Source organism: Oryctolagus cuniculus, chromosome 8 (genome assembly GCF_964237555.1).
Source record: "Oryctolagus cuniculus chromosome 8, mOryCun1.1, whole genome shotgun sequence".
NCBI classification, from domain to species: Eukaryota; Metazoa; Chordata; class Mammalia; order Lagomorpha; family Leporidae; genus Oryctolagus; species Oryctolagus cuniculus.
The window spans coordinates 77657060-77673063 of record NC_091439.1 but is presented as its reverse complement, the minus strand read 5'-3'; the positions used below and the strand labels follow the sequence as shown (position 1 = coordinate 77673063).

The following is a 16004-nucleotide window of genomic DNA, read 5'->3' as shown; positions in this document are numbered from 1 at the left end:
CAGTTAGACAAAAAAAGAAGAAATTAAAAAACTAAAAAACAGTGTTGGGGATCTAAGGGATGCTATCAAATGACCCAACATATGGATTCTAGAGTTCCTGAAGCCATGGAAAGAGAGAATGGATTGAAAGACCTTCTTAATGAAATAATTACAGAAAACTTCCATAATTTGGAGAAAGAGACATCCTAGTACAAGAACCACATGGAACTCCTAATCGACATGACCAGAAAAGATCTTCACCACAACACGTTGTAGTCAAACTCTCCTCAGTAAAGCATAAAGAAAAGATTCTAAAGTGTGCACAAGAGAAATGCCAGATTACTTTCAGAGATCTCCAGTTAGACCCACAGTGGACTTCTCATCAGAAACCCTACAGCCTAGGAGAGAATGGCAAGATATATTCCAAATCTTAAGAGAAAAAAATATTAACCCAGAATACTGCACCCTGCAAAGCTCTCATTTATGAATGAAGATGAAATAAAGACCTTCCATAACAAACAAAAATGTAAAGATTTTGTCACCACTCATCCAGCCTTAAAAATATGCTTAAGGACATGCTATATACAGAATCACAGAAACATGGTCATCACTATGAAAGAAGGTGAAGGCAGAAAATCTCACATTAAAGGTAAAAGGAAATCCAAAGTAAACAATAGGAATATTTATGGAAAAACAACAGGGCCAAGTTGTTACATATCAAAAGTCACCTTGAATGTAAATGGACTCAACTCTCCAGTTAAAAGACACTGACTGGCTGGCTGGATTAAAAAATAAAACCCATCTTTTGCTGCCTACAGGAAACACATCCCACCAACAAAGTTACATGCAAGCTGAAAATGAAAGGATGGAAAAAGATAGTCCATGATAACAGAAACCAAAAAAGAGCTGGTGTAGCCATCCTAATATCACACAAAATAGACTTCAATACAAAAACTGTTAAAGGAGACAAAGAAGAGCACTGTGCAGTGATTAAGAGATCAATTCAACAGGAAGATGTGACTGTAATAAATGTATACACACCTAATTACAGCTATTACAAGAAATGTTGATTATCTAAAGGAAGACATGGACTCCCATGTAATAGTAATGGGGGACTTCAATATCCCACTTTCAGCAGTGGAAAAATCAACTAGACAGAAAATCAGCAAGGAAACAATAGTTATTCAACACTATAGACCAAATGAACCTAATGGATGTCTACACAACTTTTCATCCTACATTTGCAGAATACACGTTCTTCTCACCAGTGCATAAAACTTTCTCTAGGATAGACCACAGGCCAGGCCATAAAGCAAGTCTCAGCAAATTCAAAGGAATTGAAGTCATACCATGTATCTTCTTGCCCACAATGGAATGGAGAGGGAGATCAACAACTCAAGAATCTCTAGAATATATGCATACGCATGGAGACTGAACAGTACACTCCCAGATGAACAGTAGGTCATAGAAGAAATCAAAAGAGAAGGCAAAAAACTGTTGAACATTTTTTCATACTATTTGTTGAAATCTTTACTTAGCATAGAATTAATCTGTGTATAAACTTAATTGAAAATAGATCTTAGTAAAAAATGAGAATAGGAGAGGGAAGAAGAAAAAGAGTGGGAGTGTGGCAGGGGGAGGGTGAGTAGGATGGGAAAAATCACTGTGTTCTTAAAGTTGCATTTATGAACTGCATGAAGTTTGTATACATTCAATAAAAGGTTTCTGGGGGAAAAAATTGACCGCACTAATTCTCAGGACCCTCATTCCTAAAATAAGCCAAACCACTGTGTGAGAATTAAGTAAGAAAACATGCAGCAAACACTGTGCAAAGCACATCACCCAATCTGATAAGATGTGTTTGATACTTAATCTTAACCAGGAGCCAGCTGTCTTTGTAGTTGCCACAAATGTTCCACTGATTTTCCACCACTGGGTTTTTTATTTTGGTCTTTATTTCTCAACTAGTTGGACCTACACAAGTGAAAAAGACTTGAATGGGAGCAGCCACTGGGGAATGATTGCCACGTATAGTGGAGCTGGATATTATTTGGATTTGTCAAGAACCAGAGAGGAAACAGCTGCCCAGCTTGCTGGCCTCAAGAAAAACGTGTGGCTGGACCGAGGAACCAGGGCAACATTTATTGACTTTTCAGTATACAATGCCAACATTAACCTTTTCTGTGTGGTCAGGTGAGTACTGAGGGCAGTAGCCCTCCCATTTCTGTGTGGGTGTGTGTATGACCTTTTCTGGAAAGAGGTCAGAAAACCCTGGCCTGCAGTTGTCTTCAAGATCCAAACTGAACACAGGGATGGGGTGAAAGCTAAAAGCTTACTTAGAAAACCACCCTAGAACATTGCAAGTTGGAAAAAACCTGAAGTCTAGTCCAGGTTCATCCCAATACTGGAATCTTTCTAGAAACCACTGTGTTTTTCTAATATTTATCCTGAGCCATTGTAAGAATGCCCCATCCACCAAGTCCCCCAGCCAGCAAATCCTGCACCATTTTCCTGAGTGTCCAGCTTGCAGATGATGCCCGTGCTATTTGAACACAAGGGCAGTTATCGGGGGTGACGCCTGGTGTTCATTCAGTAGGATGCCTGGATACCTGCTCATGCTCAGCACTCACCCATGGCCCATAAAGTTCCATCCCCACATTCTGTGACATTGCCATCATGACTGCTCTGGGAGATGGTGAGGAAACTGACAAAGATTCCACTGGCCTCCCTGAGGACTCATTCACTCATCATTTACTGGATGCTTAATGTTTGCCAGGCACTGTTCTAGTCTCTTAGGACAACCATCCATGTCCTTGAAGAGCTTATGTTCAACAAGGAAGATATAGATAATAGACAATAAGCAAAAGAAAACATATATATAGTATGTTAGAAGGTAAAAAATGCAGGAGCTGGCGGTGCGGCACAGCAGGTTGAGCCACTTCCTGTGATGCTAGCATCTGATATGAGCTCTGGTTCAAGGCCTGGCTGCAGTGCTTCCTATCCAGATCCCTGCTAATGCACCTGGGAAAGCAACAAGTGGCCCAAGTGCTTGAGACTTTGCCACCCACGTGGGAGACTGAAGTGGAATTACTAGCTTTTGGCCTTTGGCCCATCCTTGGGCATTACAACCATTTGGGGAGTAAACCAACAGGTGGAAGATCTTCTCCATCTTTCTCTCTCCATAACTCTGCCTTTCAAATAAATAAGCCAGTTTTAAAAAGAAAGTGATAAATGCTATTTAGAAAGAGAAAGATACCATGGAGCAAAGCAAGGGGCAAGTAGAGTTTGCCTACTTGAATCTTCCTGGTGAATGTGTCACAACACCCAAACACTGGAGCATGGACCACCTATGCTTACATTCAGACACAAAATGAGAAGAACATCGTCTCATAATAACGCTGTTGTCATTTTTGAGGTTAAACTCAACACTGCTTTATATGGCAGTTGAATTTTCCCAGTCCATGTATTTAAAAACTTTCGCAGAATCACATTAGATGAAATAGTAGTTGTTAGCAGAGATGAATGAGAATCTATTGTAGTTATCATTGAGCTTTTCCTAATAATTGCAGCTACGACGGAAAGAGGATAGAGGTAAAGAAATAAAGAGGTAGCTCTTATTGAGTATTAAGTAGCTATCTGTTGATAGATGCCTTGAGTATTTCTTTCATGTCCTCCCCATACTGTAAAGATGACCATGGTCAAGGCTGTTACTTCGTTTCTCTACCTGCTTTCTAAGTGCTGACATGGTGGCAAGTGCAGGGCCAGATGAGGTCAGAGGGAGATGACCGGACAGTCAGAGGCCACTTCCTTCCCTTCCGAGCTCATATGGAGGCTGTCACGAGGCTCCTCACTTCAGTGTTGCTCTTCTGCGTGTTTGGTTCTCACTTTCATGGTCTAACATCTACAAAATGGGAATTTGACCCCAAAAATCCTCAGCCCAGTTTAGATATAGTGTAACCAGAACAAATGTCAAATAATGGAGGTTAGAGATGATAAGCACTTCTTGAGTACCTGTTAAGGATAAGGCTTTGTGAATGAGAGAAAAAAGTACCCCAGAAGCCAGTCTCTTTGATGCTAATGAGGTGTTAACTAATGAATGGATGAGTAAGAGACTCAGTCCCATATTTGTACAGTACAAAATATATATCCCACTTTTCAACCAGATCATACATGTTTTGAACACATGGCTTATATTTCTTTGTTCTTTGTGCTGTGCAGTAGAATGACTTGCAGTGACTAGAAGTCCTTAGAAGGCTTGTTTGCTGATGAACTTTTATGTGTAAAAAATTATAAAGCATTTTGAGCAGTATAAGTATCAAAATATCTGAGGGAAAACTCAAGAGGAAGTAATCCTTTTGGAGTGAGAGACCTTGGGAAGCCTTAGACCTTTTATGGACCCAAATTCTACAAGTATGGAGTTACCGGCTATGATAAAAATGTTTTGCCACTAGTAGGGGGTGACTGGGAGGAGTAGTTTCTCTACATTATACTGCAGGACGGAATAGAAGAATGTATTAAGAATGTGTTCCTAGCACCTCCATGTGTTGCTCTTGCTGCTATTGTTTTAATTGTTCTTATTGCCACGCAGGTTATTGGTTGAATTCCCAGCAACAGGCGGCGTGGTTCCATCGTGGCAGTTTCAGCCTGTAAAACTGATCCGCTATGTCAGCACTTTTGATTTCTTCCTGGCAGCCTGTGAGATCATCTTTTGTTTCTTTATCCTTTACTATGTGGTGGAAGAGATACTGGAGATTCGCATTCACAAGCTACACTATTTCAGGAGTTTCTGGAATTGTCTGGATGTTGTGATCATTGTGGTAGGTTTGAGGGCAACTCCAAATTCCCCTCTCTCTTCTAAACACATGTGAATGACAGTCTCTGATCGCTGCAGCCTTGTGTGTCTTGATATTCCCAAAAGAGAATCTCAGACTTCCCCTCAGTAGACCAGCTATGTGGTGTTACTAATTATTTTTTCACTATGCCTAAATAATCTTTCTAGACATAGAAGTGGAGCAGCATTTCCTGTACGTGTGCAGCCACATTCATATTGAGAATAATTCAATAATTCATGTTTGGCTTCGGCATGCTCTGTGAGGTATAGAAGAAAAAACAGTTTTATCTTGTTTATTTTGCTCTTTTGCTAGTGCTGTTTTTTCTTCAACTGCTAGTAAAGATTAATTTATGTTTTTCTGCACTTGTGTAAAGTTGTGGCAAGAAGAAACATGCTAAAAATACCTTGAGTGGCAGAAAAAACTTCCTGCAGCTTAAAATTTCTTGTAAAGAAAGTACAGTTTATGTAATTGAACATTAACCAGAACATAATTTGATTTGGAACTCTGATGGCTATAAACTCTACATTTTTGCTTATGTGATTCACTTATATTGAATTCATTGAGAATAATGATAAAAATATGAGTGTGATATTACGCTAATAACAGGCTTCTCCTTTTTTTGCCAAATATTTCAGTATCAACAAAAGACTAATCAGTAGTATTCAGCTCTTTGATCTTGCAACCTATCAGTGAGAACTTTGACTATATAGCCTAATGAATTTATTTATAAACTGTGTGTGTATGTGTTTGCTGTTATAATAGGTAAATCTGTGAGGCTATAGATATACATAAGATTTTAAAGTGTATAAAAATAAGTACTAATAAAATTATAAAACATTCTAGTTTTAATGCCTTCTTCCCACACCCCATTAAACTGCCTAACACCCCATTTGGAGATCACAGGGAAACTAGCCGATGATGTCATGAAACGTGAAGATAGTTTATTTGGCTCAGCAGCCACAGCATTTTGCAAGCATTTCTTTGAAAACTTGCTTCACTGTGCCAAGACAACAATTCGGACAGTGTATGTTTATAAAGAGCAAGGAAGGGCTCCTGGAGTCCCACTTCTCCTGTGAAAGGTTTTCTGACCAACGAGAAGGAAGGGCTCACCTACTCACCCCCAAAGCCGGTCCTGTGCCCCAGGGGCCCTTTAAACCTATGATAAGAGCCAAGGCATTTGTCTCAGCTGGTCCACATTTGCTTCGTTCCAGCTGAAACCTGAAAAGAAACTACATTCAAAATGTAAATATTTCATCCTTAAATACTTTGAGGTTCTGTCCAGTGTCTTCCAATGCTGTGAAGTCTACAGACTTCCATCAATCAGCTTTTTGTCCTCAGCCACAGTCTTTCAAAACTAGTGGAATTAATAGAAGAACACTCTCAGCAAGTCTAAACTTAAATAATGCTGTTGATCGCCAACTTCCATAGGATGGAAATGACTCAGCCGTTCACTCAGTGAATGTTGTCTGAGCATCTGCAATGAACTTGGCTCTGATCTAGGCATTGGGAATATAGGAATGCATGAAATAACCAAAATTCTCACCCTTAAAAAGCTTATGTCTTGTACAGAGAGAGAGTTCTGTTGTAGCTAGGGGTGAGAATCTCAAAGAAAAATCAGGATTCAACAGCTTGAATGCTCACAACATCTCTTTCCTCTTCTCTTTTCTCTCATTTTATGTTTGGAGGAAGATTCGCAGGGAAATGTAGTGAATTTGTATTAATGCTGTTCCAAATGTTCCATATTTGTATAAAGGTTTGTCCTGTGCAGAGTGAAAACAACCGGACAGGATAACAAATTTTACCTACGAGAGTTGGGCAAAGGGTTGTTACTGGAGTCACTTTATCAGCCTGGCGTCTTCAGCCCGCTCGGCTAAATTTATGTAGAAAAACATTTTTGGTGTAGCCCAGAGAGTCACAGAAATTATCCCAGCATAGAAATACAGTATGGCCTCTGGAAATCCTTCATAGGAAAGGCAGATGGTAAGGTTATCATTTTAGCTGTGATTCACAGCCACACAGGTCATTTCTGTGGCAGTCGCCTGGGATGAAGGTCTGGCCTGCAGTCTTTGGCCGTCATCCAGGGGCAGAGAGACGCAATAGACTGCAAAGGTCAGAGCACCTGCTACAGGCCACCTTCTGCAGATTGCCATCTCACTTGGGAGCAAGGTTATGATTAGCCACCAGACTGTCTACACATGTCCCTTAATTCAGTGACAGTCGGCTAAAGGGGCTGGTGTGCCCTTGGATCTGGTTGCATAGCCCAGGGCCAAAGAAATGTGAGAAGTTGTGTGGTCCTGAGTTAGGGGACATAAATTACTTAGTTGTTGCATTTATCTGTTCTTGACTAGAGTATAAGTTTCTTTTTGTTTTAATTCAGTTATTTTTATTGTATTCACAGAGTTATGCAATTATCAACATAATCTAATTTCATAATAATTTTGTTCCCCCCGCCAAAGAAACTTTCCAATATTAGCAGCCATTCCCAATCCCTGTCTTCTCCCAGGCCCTGGAAATCACTAACCTACTTTCTGTCTATGGATTTGCCTGCTCTGGACTTTTCAGATAAATGAAAGCATGCACTAGGTGACATTTTCTGTCTGTCTTCTTTCACTTAGCATCATGCTTTCAGGGTTCATCCAAATCAGGATCTGAATCAGTGTTTCTTTTGATGACCAAATTATATTCCATTGTATAAATATACTGGTTTTTTGTTTGTTCATTCATTTATCAGTTGACAGGCATTTGGACTGTTCCCACTTCTTGATCATTAGGAATAAAGAAGTTTCCTTTTTGTTGGTTATATACCTAGGAGTGGAATCACCGAGTCACATGTTAACTCCATGTTGAACCTTTGGAAGAACTCCAAACTGTTTTTCTTTTTTTTTATTTTTATTTTATTTAATGAACATAAATTTCCATAGTACAGCTTATGGATTACAATAGCTTCCCCCCCATACCCAACTGTTTTTCAAAATAGCTGCACCATTTTCCACTCCATCAGCAAAACACATGAAGTCCAGTTTCTCCTCATCTTCAACACTGACTATTTTCCCTTGATTTGGTCACAGCCATCAAAGTAGATATGAAGTGGCATCTCAGCATGGTTACTTTTCATTTCCCTAATGACCAATGAAGTTAAACATTTTTCATCTGCGTATGGGTCATTTGCATGTGTATTTTTATTTTTTAAAGATTTATGTTATTTATTTGAAAGAATGACAGAGAGAGAGAGAGAGAGGGTCCATCCACTGGTTACAAGTTTCTTGAAGGCAGGCTTTGTCCAGATTGCTCCTGTTTATCCCTCCTAGCCACCCCCCCAACACACACACAGCGCTGTGTCCCATAGACATCTACAGAGGAGTTGTTGAGCAGAAGAAAACATAAATGACTATAAATCAGAGAATGAACAGAAACTAGAAAAAAAAATTTTACTTTTAAAAACCATGAACAAAGATGGAAAACAAGATGAGGTCAAGAAAGCTAAAGAGTGGACAGTGATTTTAAATAAGGGTGGCAAAAAAGAACTGCTTGAGTTTGAGTGTGTTTCAGCATCATCCCTTGTGAACATGGATGTGGGAGTGTGTACATGCATGTTTGCGCACACACAGGCACGCATGCATTCATTGGATTTCCTAACAAAGCAGGGGGACATGTTCTTTACTGAGTGAGTAGCTTTTGTGAACGCCATTGGATAAGTGAGTTTTAGAGTTCATGGTGAACAAAATAAAGTAGTCATTTTGAAGTAAATTCCATATTGCTAAAACACTAATCAGATATCTTTTCTTTTCCAGCTATCGGTGGTAGCTATAGGAATTAACATACACAGAACATCCAATGTGGAGGCGCTGCTGCAGTTTCTGGAGGATCAAAATACTTTCCCCAACTTTGAGCATCTGGCATACTGGGAAATACAATTTAACAACATAGCTGCCGTTGTAGTATTTTTTGTCTGGATTAAGGTAACTTACAAATGTCATGTTCTGGATTGTTAATGTTTTTTTCTCTCTTTGTATTACCGTGAGTCACATAAAACATTGGAGGACTTGAATTTACCCTTGTAGCAAATGTGTGTCAGCTGAGCCTGGCGTCCTAGGCTGAAACAGCGGCAGGGGCAGTGTCAGCTGATAGGGGGTGACCAGATGAAGGAAAGGGAACTAGAGAGAAGGGGCGGGATCTCCTGGAGGAGAGGAAGAGATGCTGTGCTTGCTAGAAAGACGCCTCTTTCCAGGTGAGACTGAGGGGAGCTTTCCCTAGGACTGAGGTTGGGACAGACTTCTCTGGGTAGTATCTCACTCATTTCCTTCTCTTCCCAAGGCATGTTGTTTGTATCCATGTGTGTGAAATGCTGGGGCATTTGTACACAATGAGCCTCAATTCTGGAGGTGCAGGACTTTCAGTAATTCTGGGGCAGCTGCCAGCCTCTCAGCCTATTCTACAATTATGCCATTCAGACAGTAGCTGCCAGCCACCTGCAACAATTGAAATTTAAGATTACATTCAATTAAAACTTCAGTTCCCCAATCCCACCAGCCATATTTTAAGTGCTCAGTGTCCTTGTAGCAAGTGACTAATGTATTAGACAATGGAACTAGAGAACATTTCCATCAGCAGAGAGAGTTCTTTGGAGCAGCACTGTTCTAGAAAGTGCTTTCCTGACTTAATATTTGCTCCTGGAAGGCCTGAGGTTTCTGAAAGGGCCTAGACCTTATCCTGTGTCTCTCTTGTTTATCCAGCTAGGTGCTTATTCAAGAGATGCTATCACTAACACATTAAGCCTTCATCATATAATAGTAATAACAATCAAAATCTCAAATGAATAGGAATTCTGATGTCATGTTGTTACAACTACCCTCAAAATTTTTTTCATTGTAGCCAGAGACAATTTATAAGAAAAATCTAGATAGGAATGGTTTAGTGATATAGCAGGTTAGGCTGCCGCCTGCATAGCCAGCACCCCATATTGGCACCTGTTTGAGTCCTAGCTGCTGTGCTTCTGATCCAACTCCCTGCTAATGCCCCTGGAAAGGCAGCAGATGGTGACCCAAGTACTTAGGACACTGCACCCACATGAGAGACCTGGATGGGACTGCTGGCTTCAGCCTGGCAAAGTCCTGGCTGTCGCAGCCACTTGGACAGTGGGCCAACAGATGGAAAATCTGTTACCTCCTTCTCCCTCTGTAACTCTGCCTTTCAAATACATAAGTCTTAAAAAAAACTCTAGAAATTTTCATTAGGTAAAATTATGGAAATCTTTCAACATGTGACTCAGGCTGTTGTGTTTAGTGTTTTGCTTGGAGGTATCTTGCGCCAGACACTTGGCAGTTAAGTCCTTTGAGGCAGGGATTGTGACTTGACTTCTAAGATCCCCATGTGCTCTTCCACCAGGATGTTTACCTAGAGCCGTGTTACATGTGACAGAATTCCATTGCTTTCCAGAGCTAAAGAAAAGTGCATTATATGTATAGACTACATTTTGTGATTTGCTTCACATGCTGATGTCCTTCCTGTCTTTCACAGCTCTTCAAATTCATCAATTTTAACAGGACCATGAGCCAGCTCTCCACAACCATGTCTCGGTGTGCCAAAGACCTCTTCGGCTTTGCTATTATGTTCTTCATTATTTTCTTGGCATATGCTCAGTTAGCTTACCTTGTCTTTGGCACTCAGGTTGATGACTTCAGTACTTTTCAGGAGTGTATGTAAGTATCTATGGAATTAAGAAGAAAAACTTGGTCACAGATGTCACTGCTTTCTTAAGGATAAAGAAATCTTCTGGGTTGCTATTGACCACCAAGAATTTAAAAGTGGTTATTGACAATAGAAATGAATTACCTTTTCCAGAAACATTGACCCACCAGTCCAAAGACATACATTCAGAAATGCCGATGCTTAAGACAGCAGTCCCAGCGTCATAAGATACAGAACATCCATAGCCAACCAACAGTATTACAAAGGCCAAGGTCATTTTATTGCCAGATGCAGATGGTAGCTTTGGAAAAGCCATGTGCCTATATTTTCATTCCCATTGAATATCATTGCATACATTTTGAACTTCAAGTTATTTTCTGAGGGGAAAAAAGATATTTCTAATTCCAAGAGAAACTCAGGCCACTACTGGAATTTTCAGTCTTTTTCCAAAGGTGCCAAATATAAATTTCAAAACAAAACAGAACAGAAAAATAGCCAGTCTCAGATTTCCATGCAAGTGAGAAAGCAGTTAGGAAAGGAGATCATGGAAATGAAAATTGATAGAACTTTGGCACAGGGGTCCCTAGTTAATGCTATTTGATGTAAATGAGGAATGGAAATGGTTTTACTGGCAAAGGCCCAAGACTAGCAACATTCAGCCACTTGAATCCCACTCCAGTTACATGTAAGAATATTGGGTCTTTGAACACATGTGATATTGTTTCTCTTGTTTTTTTTGTTTTTTTTTTTTTTTCTTTAAAAGATTTTAACTTAAGATCTTTGTGAAGATTTCAGGTTATCATCTCCTCTCAAGATTAGGAAGTTTTTCAGCCAGTTGCTTTATAAGTCAGTTAATGATTATCATATTTTCTTTTTAACCAAATGGAAATAACATACGTAATAGGAAAACATATTAAGATTCTTCCAGAAAGCTCCAATAGATGGTTTATATAGCAATAGTTCTCTAGAGGGGTTGGCCGTTCTGTTATTTGGCAGCTATCTAACTGCTAAAAAGTTCCAAAAATGTGAAATCATCTTTAAGAAGAGTTACATCAGCTGCAGGACATTCTTAGTTTTTGTGTTGTGGTGTTTTGTTTTGTTTTATAGCTTTACGCAGTTCCGTATCATTTTGGGCGATATCAACTTTGCAGAGATTGAGGAAGCTAATCGAGTTTTGGGACCACTTTATTTCACCACCTTTGTGTTCTTTATGTTCTTCATTCTTTTGGTATGTACATTTTTGTTCATCATGAAGGGATTTATCCGTTCCATGTTCATAAATCACCTCTTCTGTTTTCTCTCACATCCTACTCCATATATTTAAAATAAAGACCCAAGAAGTAGAAAAAAAGTGGATGTGAGGAAACTTGTTTTATTTTCCATTTTGTTGCTAAGCAGTGTTAAAAGTCTTTACAGTGGGCTTTTTTTTTTTACCATATATGTGTCTATACAATGCAAAAACAAAAAAAAATAGGTCAAGTACAAATTTATAGTTACCTGAAATTGTGCTTTTCTCAAAAGTCAGATATGCTCACATGCTTTTCTCCTTCAGCACACGTGTCAGCATTTTCAGTCAGTTGCTAGCATGACTCGACAGTTTTCTGCTTATTCTTTCCTCTTTAGAAAACAGGAACTAACAAAGCCAGCCGAGGTCCAGGATGTCCAGAGTAGTATTTAAGTGGATGCTTTACATGTCAAAGTGAATGTTCTAACTTAGGCATAGTTCACACATGCAGAGACTGCCTACATAGAATATTGAAATATTAACTCTACAAACCTAACAGTGAATGGAAGTTGCTTTAAAATTATTTTATAAAAATTCTTTCACTCTCAATTTGGTAAAAATTAACATCTTTAATGCTTTTGATCTAAGTGATTTGAGTTTTTTAAAGGTGTTTGTTCTTTGTCTTAACATTCATATGTTCATCTGTACACTCAGGTGGTATTAAATTAAGTTACCTTAAATTAGGCAGTGATTTTCACTTATACTCTCACATTTACAACTTTCTTTATGTGAACTATCATCTGAAAAAAAGCAACAAAATTGTTTCCATTTTCAATAAATGCTCCAAAGATCATGTGTAATAGGTGAAGTAAATAATCACATTTTCAGTTATTCAGTGTCATATTGCCAGTCAGTCCAGGTATTTTTTTGGTTGATGTAAGGTGTTTACTGATTATTACCTATCCTTTAATAGAAAAAGTGAAAGGGTCAGGAATATCACACATGTCCATTTGAGTCTTGCTGTGTGCAAGTATCATGGCTACTCTTTTATAGATTGATTTTATTTATTTAAAAGGCAGAGTAAAGAGAGAGAACGAGAGAGGTCTTCTGTTCACAGGTTCACTCCCTAAATGGCCACAACAGCCAGGGCTGGGCCAGACTGAAGCCAGGAGCCAGGAGCTTCCTCTGGGCCTCCCATGTAGGTGCCAGGGCCCAGGCCATCCTCCATTGTTTTCCCAGGCAGGGAAAGCAGGGAGCTGGATAGGAAGGAGCTGCCAGGACTTGAACCAGTTTTCATGCTGTTTTTTAAATTTAAGCCTCTCACACTTGAAGAAGAAAATTGGAAAATAAAAGCAAACCTTTGTTACTCACTAACATGGGTAGGAGTTTGGATTTCCAAGCATCCATATCTCTACCAAGAAAACCAAAACCAGGAATTTAGAGTTCTGCAACTTGACCGTTTAGCTGACCTCAGGACACCTGGTTTCACAGTATATCTGTGTGTCAAGTAAGGGTTATAACTTGGCCATGTGAAATGCTCAAATTCAAAAGAAGCCGTTGGTGGGAGTGGTTCAGTTGAGCCTGGAAGCTCCCTCCCCTTCTCCCCCCATCAGGGAAGGACCTCCCACTGCAAATGGACTTCTGCATTAAGTGACCCCTGTGAGACAGGAAGCAGGGAGGGGCAGGGTGCACTTCCTCTCCCATCCCCTCAGGAGCCTTTCTTAGCCAGTATCTATTTTTCAGCACCTCCTCAGGGGACCCACGCCTTAATCCATTTCTAGGAAGACATTTGCAGGCATTAGTTCACAGTCATTTGGAAACAAAAATACATTAGATGCCTGGGCTGGAGGGAAGAAACTGGAAGATGTTACTCCACCCTGCCCTGATAAATATCCACCCCTGGAATTGAATTTTTATCCAGGAACTCATATGTATTCTATATTCTCTTCTCACTTATTCTATAGAATCTTCTAAAGTATTCTTCCTTTACTGAGTGACATTTAATAGCGTATTAAAATAAAAGAGTCCCTGATGATGTTTCCTTGGACTTGTGGGGAATACAGACATAATCAAATACACCATCATGTAGTTATAAAACTCATTTATGTGCCGCAAAAGAAAAACAAAGGAAGCACATGTGAAAGATCTACTGGAATGCAGTGCTTTGAGAAGACCTGTTAGAAACACAAACCATTGCCACTGGGGGAGGGGAAAGTATAGAAAATAGACTAAGCTTTCCTGGGCAATAATAATAAGTTACATAGCCCTTACCCTGCCTTGGGGCTTCTCCTAAGCACTTTCTGTACATTATCCTGTTGATCCTCACAACAAATCTCTAAGGGAGCTACAGTTTTGCCATTTTACAAATGCAGCAACACATACATCAATCTTTCACATGAGGCTTAGAAAAATTAAACAGGGTAGTCTCAGTCCAAGTTTGCTTGTGTCCAAAGTCTACATGTTTTCTACAGAGCTTGTCTTTCCTGTCTTCCAGCCAAGCCTAATGCCCTGCCATTTGCAGAGGTCTTTTTAGCTCTTCAATACATGTTCTATACATCTCAGATATGGTTGTAAAACAGAATTTGAATAAGCATAGACTTATGCTTGTCTGTGTTTACTTTTGAAATGCGAAGTATTGTTTTAGATCTTTATACCTATAGTAAATTATGTAAAACTTTTTATTCATAGAAAACATAGATGATAAAAAATAATAAAATAATGCTGCTATCCATAGGTAAATACATTAGTACTTTGTCGCATTACATTCTTGTCTGATTTTGCAATATATATCACAACACCTGGTTTTGTAAGTCAGAATATATATTATGTTTTCTCTGTGCTATGATTTAATGGGAAAAAAGACTTTTCAAGAAATGTAGTAGCAAAACTATTAACTTGTGATTTCATAAAGCACTCAGATTGGGGGAAAAGATAAATAAAAAGGTATGTGTTGATATTTGTAAAATGTATTTTGATTTCTTCCTTTAATCTCTACCTTCCTTTGACTTACAAACAGAATATGTTTTTGGCCATCATCAATGATACTTACTCTGAAGTAAAATCTGATTTAGCTCAGCAGAAAGCTGAAATGGAACTGTCCGATCTTATCAGAAAGGTAAGAAAAATGCATGTCTCAGAATTGTTTCCTACATGACATGAGCATTGTTTCAAGATGTTAAAAGTAGTATTTCCAAATCAACATTGAACCACTCAAATTGAGTAAAGTAAAAAGACTGCTTTGTTTCAGGAATAATTTAAGTGTTCTTTATCTTGGGGGCTTGATAAGTGTACTACCAGCTTGGACTTGGATTCTGGGAGTCCTCACATACCCTGGAATGAAATTCTCAGTGATCTTTTTGACTCCTAGAAGCTACTGGGCTGTTGATTTTACCTCCGTGCTTTGTGGACACCTCCTGTAGTTGGCTTGGACTTGGAAATGCAAAGTTTAAAATAAACTGGAGAGGAAGATTATATACATAGTTCCTACCTCCGCTATGTCAGTTACAACTTCAAAAAGAAAAGAGAGGCTTCAGCAGAAATGCTTGGTGTTTGACCCTTTGCCCTCAACCTTCCAGGGTGGTTTTTAAAAATATTCAAAGGAAAAGGTGCATTGTTTCAGGCCATCGCCTGAGGGCCTGAGAACTTTTCCTGGGTACCTTCTCAGGACCTGCTTAAGTTGGACAGGAGGGCAGGACTGGGAAAGTGGTGCATATTTGTTCTTCTCATGGTGACTTCTTTGTTTGGTTTAAGGTATAAAACTTAACACAACAACAAGTAATTACATTTAAAGTGTGTGGCTTGTTCTCTGACGTTGTTTGCGGAGTAGTGTTTGTCTTTGGCTCAAGCCATGTTGCCTGTGGATTATATTCATCAGAAAACTTCAGCTTCTCAAAGCAAAGGCTGCTGGATGGGACCAAAGAGTCATGTTATCCTGAATTCCACATAACAGTGTTGACATCATAGCAGCTCCCCACAGTGCATTATTAGCCCTTCTCACTTTGCGCCGTTCTTTACCAGGGTGCAGTTAAGTAACACCAGGCCCTTAACACAGAGTTTGGTTTCATTATAGAGTACACTAATTGTGAGTACAGAGTACTGATCTGCACTGCCAGCTGTTGGGGCCACAGATCGTTACCTAGGTAACCGACATGTGTGATGCTCAGTGACCAATCATGAGTTGAGTTTCAGTCTGTTGCTGATTAGTTATTGAACATCTACTCTTGGGTTCACATACAAAGCACATGTTGTTGTTTCCTCGACTCCCCGTAATAAATCTGTGA

General features: G+C 39.4%; 1 protein-coding gene across 1 annotated transcript in view; it reads left to right on the top strand.

Annotated features, from left to right (window-relative positions):
* Positions 1-16004, top strand: part of LOC100008872 (polycystin-2) — a 55578-nt gene that overhangs the window by 28410 nt on the left and 11164 nt on the right. The window contains exons 5-10 of the mRNA XM_002717010.5: positions 1948-2172; positions 4568-4796; positions 8603-8770; positions 10329-10510; positions 11607-11727; positions 14741-14839. Coding sequence (XP_002717056.2) covers positions 1948-2172; positions 4568-4796; positions 8603-8770; positions 10329-10510; positions 11607-11727; positions 14741-14839 — 1024 coding nt within the window. The remainder of the gene's footprint in view (positions 1-1947; positions 2173-4567; positions 4797-8602; positions 8771-10328; positions 10511-11606; positions 11728-14740; positions 14840-16004) is intronic.